Below are 6,805 nucleotides of genomic sequence, written 5' to 3'. Positions count from 1 at the left end.
TGCGGCTTGCATAAAGACATGCTAAAATATCCCAAGCCTGTTTTGCAGATTTTGCTAAACGGATGTGAGGAACAATGGTGCGCTTCACAGACAACGCAATCAATGCATGAGCCTGCTCATCCTTAACATCCCAACGAGCTTGTTCTGCAGTAGGCAAAACAACTCTAACAGCTGCAATCCTTGCAGCAAGACATGCAACATCCTCAACATCGCCTACATCCTCAGAACCAGGACATACATCAATGCCCTGCACAATGTTCCAGACACCCTTTGACACAAGAACATGTTGCATCATATAAGCCCACATAGGGTAGTTGTCCCCATCCAACCTGTCCTCAACAGCAAACATCTTGAACACATCTGTGTTGTTGTTGTCAGCCATGGTAAATGTTGCACCTGATGTGAAAACTGTCCGAAAATAGGAGAAACAGAGCGGGAACAACTTGTGCTATATAGCACAAACCGTAGAAGACTATAAGGCACCTGTTATGCAGAAAACGGCACTGACAGAAATTCTGCACAAAATGACGAAATAGCCTGTGCAGTACTGCCTGTAGTGGAAATGGAGGCCAAAATGAGCCCAAATCAAAATTTTAAGCAGACCCAGCTCTTCGAGCTGTCCCAAAATTTTTGTCGACCTGCGAACACTCGCCAAAGCTCACTGAAATCGGAGAAGGTGAGCAGGCGTGTGCTGGAGCAGCAGGCGACTAAGCCCGGGAGGACGTGACCTGCTCTGATACCAATTGTTGGAATTAGGGTTGCACAGAAACACACATAGCTTGGAGAAGACGAAGGAAGGCACACAATAGAGAGTGTTTTACTTAGTGTGCAATGAAAAGATAGATAGCCCTAGAGTGATGGGCATATATACAATGCACGGGGGGAAAAACCTCCTAAAGAGGGAAAAAATGCCCCAGCGGTCCTAGTGTGTTCACACACATCACTACCACATGTATATGGTAACAAAGGGGTTATGAGTGCCATGGGAAAGCGGCCTTCAATGGGGTAGATAGGGCCGTCGAGCAAGGACAGCGTGACCACTAGGTGCTGACAATTTGGGCAAAAGATACGAGCAGTTTGAGCAATCTTTGAGCACCTCCAAAGGCCTTGGATCCTAGTGAGACAAGGGTCCCATGACGAGGAAAAAAGGGACTTTTTTGGAAATCTTTAAAGGGGCCTTTTGGCTTCAAGGCCATACACACATTTAAGAGAGCACACACACACAGTTAATCGACATTAATGAGCAAAATTTAAGGATTCTTTCAAGCACAAAAACATGAGGACTTAGTCAATAGTTGATTGCATGATACTTGGGCCAAATAAATGAATAGGTGCACTCATACTCTTGATGGAGGCTTCATATGCAAATGATCGAGTACTTCAGGGGGAATATTGTGCGAGCATCAAGTGCAATCAACCAAAACCAATGAGAAGAAAAAGGACACACAACCCAGTGTTCGGGGAAAATGTGTCTCAATGTAATATCGTACCGTTTTCAATTTCAAAAATGCCGGTTGAGGGCAAGGGGAAAGGGGAAAATTCCGCCCCACAATAGAGAAAAATACCGCAAAATAAGCCTAAGTTTCTAAAATTTCCTCTTGGAAAATTCAAGGAAAGGAATTTTGTATGTTTGGGAAAATGATTTTTCCCAAACATTGACACAACCTAATACTCAACCTAATTAACGCAAATCATTGGCAAGAAAAGTGGCCATATAAAATGACCAAAGACTAATGCGAAAGATAATCAAACTTGAGTACAATTAGTCCAAAGAGTTATTAATTAATTTATTGCTTTTGGATGGAGAGAGAGAGAGAGAGAGAGAGAGAGTGAGCACTATGTTTAGCATAGGGATCTAACCAATGTAATTAAGAAATTCTCATTATGTGTTAGCTCGGATATCACAAGTAAGAGCTATGGTGAATAAACCAATGTGGTATTCATCATTGTGTAAGTACTATATCAATAGAAATAGCTAAATTAGATAGAGTGTACTCAATACAATGTAGTGGAAACTTCCTTGATTGATTGGAATTGAGAGAGATTGATACAAGATTTGCATAGTGGCTTTAAAGGATTGAGATAAAAGGTGAAAATAAAGGTGAGAGGGATATGCAACACATATGGTAGAGGGCAAGTAGCATGTGGGCTACAAGGAATAGCATGTGTTTATGGAATAGTAGCATGTGTGTGAGGCTATAGGGTTCCATGGGGAAAGTGTGATTACTCACATAATGGTACATGCTTGTATGATTGTCTTTAGGGATTGGTCACATTAGAGTGTACCAAAAGGCTTTACCCAGTTCACAAGAATATAAATTATAGTTTGAAACAATGATTTGAGAAAGGCATAGAGTTTTTCTAGAGTTTGACTTGCACTTGTTATGCCACTACCATTCATAACATTTGTGCATTGAAAGCTCACAATGGTTGGCACGTACATGACATGTGTTTATGGAATGAGTAGCATGTGTGTGAGGCTATAGGGTTCCATGGGGAAAGTGTGATTGTGGTGTGACTCATCCACATAATGGTGCATGCTTGTATGATTGTCTTTAGGGATTGGTCACACTAGAGTGTAGTAAAAAGGCTTACCCCAAGAATAGAAACTACAGTTTTAAACAATGATTTGAGAAAGGCATAGAGTTTTATTGCCACTTGTTATACTACTAACGTTCATAACATTTGTGCATTGAAATCTCATAATGGTTTTCATGTACATGATTTTAACATAAAAATTGCATTTATGGTGATTTTCATTAGGAAATGCAACCTCATGGTTCTGTTCAAAAAGGATAGGAAAGAGAGCTGTCAAATTAATTAAACAAGGCTTTATACCGTTTAAATAATATTTTAAAGCAATCTTCTCATGCTTGATATGAGAAGATGCATGTGTGTAAGTGATTTACGTCGGATAGGTGTTTTCTATGTTGATAACATTCTACTCATTGGACCAAATAAGAACATGTTGTAAGGTAGATGCAAATGCTTCTTTTGAGATGTTAGACTTTGATTCTTCAAAAATTATCTGGGCATATAATTTAAGAAGTGTGATGGGGGTACTATTGCTCTGTGCTGGACAAATTGTATTGCAACATGATGGTACATATTCAGCGGTGAACAAATGTATGCGTTGCCAAGGCTATAACCATTAGTAGACTATGAAGCCGATCTGTCACTATTTTTCAAGTGGCACTACACATATTGAGTTGTTTAATCCCAAACAATTATCATTGTCTCCAGATTCACATCATTGCATTTTTTAATTCTAATTGGGTTGGTTACTATGAGACTTGTCTGTCCAAAAGTGGTTTTCTCTTCATGCTTGGGAATTTATGTAAATTGTCGCTAGAAGAAGCTACATACTATGGACACTTCGAGTGGTGAAGTGCAATATAGGATATGTTTCATCATAGCTATGATGGGGTGTGTTTGGAGTCTGAAACCTTATGGATGATTGAGGTGCTCGAGTGCAATCTGTCACCATGATCTTCCCAAATAGTCAAAGTGCATTAGTAGTTGTCTGAGGTACCTAGTGTTTCATGCTCAGACACATCACGCTATGTCACATTGTCAGTATGTGAGGGGAGTTCTCTATAGTGGAGATGAATTTGGCTTAGGTGCCTAATTTGGATAACCTACAAAGCTTTTCACAAAGACTCTACCTTGTGAGAAGCTCAAAAATTTTCACAAAGCTTTTGGGTTTACTTCCACTTGTAGTATGATCACATTAGAGGATGGAGCTTTCCTAAACATGAGTGTAAGTCCGTGTTCATTACGTTACTCCTAGGGAGCTTTGTTACCATGATATGTGAACAACCTTAGAACCATGGGGAGACATTGTTCCTCACTAGGAGGTTTTAACCATAGCATCTATATATGCATGCATCCCTAGGACAAGCCTTATGTTTGTATGAGCTCACTTAGCAACATTATTTCCGATGTTGTGGGCCCTTGAGCTTTTCCTTCTTTTTCTCCAATCTTTGTAATCGTTTGTATCCAACATTTAGGTGGTTGTTGTATGTGGACATAACAATGCTATGACATGACCAGTCATGTAGTACCTCCGAGGTTTTGTAGGATCAAGTGTAGCTAAATATACAAATTGTTAGATAGCAGGGTAATCTTTGGTACTAAAAGGTGCCATGATATTCTAGCCTCACCATACCTAAAGCACGATAATCAGATTCAACAATCTCGAAGCACCCAAGACTTTAGGTTGTTTACAAATGATTTATTACCACAATGTGACCTTGCTAATTAAGGTCAAATAATAGAAATTTCATTGGGAGTTTTCATTTTTAAAAGAAAAACTTACACTGCATGTGAGCATTTTTACATCAATTGTTATCATAGGTAATAAACCCTTTTCAATTTAAGGAGAGGTGGCTACAAAACTATGATAGTTAAGAATTAGTAAAGTGAAAGGTTTCACTGGTTGCTATAAGAGACAACCTAGGCTAAGTTGAGGTGGAGCTGAAGTTGTAATTTTTTACAAATCACTGACTAGGCTAGCTGCGTGTTTTTTTTTTTCCTAGACATAGTTCATTGTTTCCATATATGCACCACATACGACTAAAAGACAAGAAGATACCTTCAAGTTTAATGTTTCCATACGCACCCCTCATGACCGAATGTTTAAAAGAGATATTCCAGTGTTGAAGGCTATGTGTGTGGGAGATAGAAAGGAAAGGGAGGGGAGGTTCCTATTTGGCAAAAGCTGATGAAGATGATTGAGCTCAAGGGAGGTCGCGAACCTCAAAGTAGTCGCGGTTTTTCATGGCAATGTCGAGGAGGTGCATGGGCTTGATGTTGCGGAAGTCACGCGGGAGCGTGATGAGGTGGTTGGAGGAGTGACCGCGGTGGAATTGCAGCGTGCCCGGCTGTTCGTGCGGGTAGCGCGACCAGCCGATCTGCAGTAACCTCTGCTCTAGCTCTGCGTAGCTGCCGATGACGTGGTTGCAGGGCCGATACACCAGCACGCGCCGCCGCCCCGCCGCCGGCTGCGCCACCTCCCGCGCCGCTTCCACGTTCTCTGCGCGCGGGTTCGCCACCAGCCGCGCCACCCCATTGCTGAACACCCACACTCCCGACATCTGTCTCGCTCTCCCTCTCTGCCTCTCTCTCTCTCTCTCTCTCTCGATTGCTCTTGAGTGAACGCCTAGCTATGGCTATGGCGCCACTCGCTGCTACTGCAGCTCTCTCTGTACATAGAATGCGCGAGCTGCTCGAGCTCACTCCTGCGACTAATTCGCATGAGGCTCGAGTCGCGGATGCTATTCAGGGGCAATCGCTGCAAGCTGCTGCTCCTCACTCCCCCTCATATTGCTGACAATCACCTGCTCAGCAACCTTACGCAGCATCCCTCCCCGAGTACATATTGTACCAGCAAGGTAACGTCTTTTATATAGATGGGTCTCTCTCTCTCTCTCTCTCTCTCTCTCTCTCTCTCTCTCTGAGTCTCTCTCCCTCCCGCCAGCACAAATGATTATAGCTTGGTTTATAAGCAGCCACCTTACGGCTGTGTCCCCGTCCCCCTAATTGCTCCCTCGTCCATGGCGGGAATTTATAGGCTTCGGGTAAAAGTGGGGCGGGCCGATACAAAAGGCACGGGACACAAAAGAAAAAGCTCCAAGCAAATAACGGTTTTTTGTTGGCGGATGGGCCGGGGCCCGGGGCCTTGGCAGCCGGATATCAGGGTCAGTTATTCCCACCCCCGCCTCGGCTAGCGCCCCCACCAGAGATCAGAGATCAGAGCCTATACGCATTTTTACCCATCCACACTGTTCATTGCAAAAATGAAGATGCCCATTCATCCTAAAACGTATATTCCCCTGGGCCACACACACATTCTGTCGCGGAGGGAGTCCTTTTCAAAACCGAATCCAAAAATGCTTCCATATCATGAGAGAGAGAGAGAGAGAGAGAGAATTTCAAGCACCTTTTTCATACATCTCAACACAATCATGACCAATAAATTACCATTTTGCCTAGACACTGAAGATGACTTGCCTTTCTAGGGAATGCAGTAAAATCTTGCAAAGGCTTACTTGAAATTGGAAAGCATACAGCATGACTAGACATACGCTACCCCAGCCTGTGCTCTGGGCTCTCTCAAAAACTAGGTCTAGCTAGCCCACTCTCTCACAAACAAAAAGACACACGCTCACACAACCTTCTTGCTAATACGCATCGAAAAATCAAATTACCCCCCTATATTATTCTATATCATGCATCTCCTAATCCTAAATATGGCTTCCAAACAAAATAAGTTCTATAGGCCTCCATACAAAGTGCAATGGAACTCCTAGGAGAAAGAAAGACCGGGTAAAGTCACCTTAAGGAGAATAAAACACAATGAGAGGTAAGAAACGAAATGCAACATGCTCCCTCCCTAATCTTTATACAGAGAATGTGAAGCCCTTTTGACTGTCCAATACTTTATACTGTAAGGCTTTTCATCCTCTACATCATTACCCTTCACTTTTGAATTCCAATGTTTTTGTAAGTTTTTTTAAAACAGCAATACTCGGCACATTCACATTGTGTGAGTGATGATCATATTCAAATATCCAAAAAGAACTGTAAAAAAGCCTTGCTCACACTAAGCAAAGACATAACATGTGATCATATATTAGTCCATAGAGGTGGGGTGGTTTTTACAAGAAATCCAAAAATCCAACACAACAATCGCACAAATTTGGCATGAGCAGATAGGTTGCCATCACCCTCGGGGGATTCACTTTGTTTTTTCAGACGATACCACGTGAGTGTACAAGAGGGGGAGTTTTGGATTTTGTACATA

The 6,805-nt window shown here is 42.3% G+C and overlaps 1 protein-coding gene across 1 annotated transcript; it reads right to left on the bottom strand.

Moving 5' to 3' along the window:
• Nucleotides 1–4,272: 4,272 nt before the first annotated feature.
• On the bottom strand, nucleotides 4,273–5,529 carry LOC147445183 (flowering-promoting factor 1-like protein 1). Its single transcript, XM_086528015.1, has one exon. The coding sequence runs from the start codon at nucleotides 5,094–5,096 to the stop codon at nucleotides 4,740–4,742; it is 357 nt and encodes a 118-aa protein (XP_086384141.1). The 5' UTR covers nucleotides 5,097–5,529; the 3' UTR covers nucleotides 4,273–4,739.
• Between the last annotated feature and the right edge of the window lie 1,276 nt (nucleotides 5,530–6,805).

The sequence above is a fragment of the Adiantum capillus-veneris genome, chromosome 13 (assembly GCF_014529385.1).
Source record: "Adiantum capillus-veneris isolate H3 chromosome 13, ASM1452938v2, whole genome shotgun sequence".
Taxonomy (NCBI): Eukaryota; Viridiplantae; Streptophyta; class Polypodiopsida; order Polypodiales; family Pteridaceae; genus Adiantum; species Adiantum capillus-veneris.
The sequence above is the reverse complement of the archived record's forward strand: the minus strand, read 5'-3'. Positions and strand labels throughout refer to the sequence as shown.

Coding starts and splice junctions, on each gene's coding strand:
- LOC147445183 (XM_086528015.1), bottom strand. CDS start 5,096: ATGTCGGGAGTGTGGGTGTTCAGCAATGGGGTGGCGCGGCTGGTGGCG.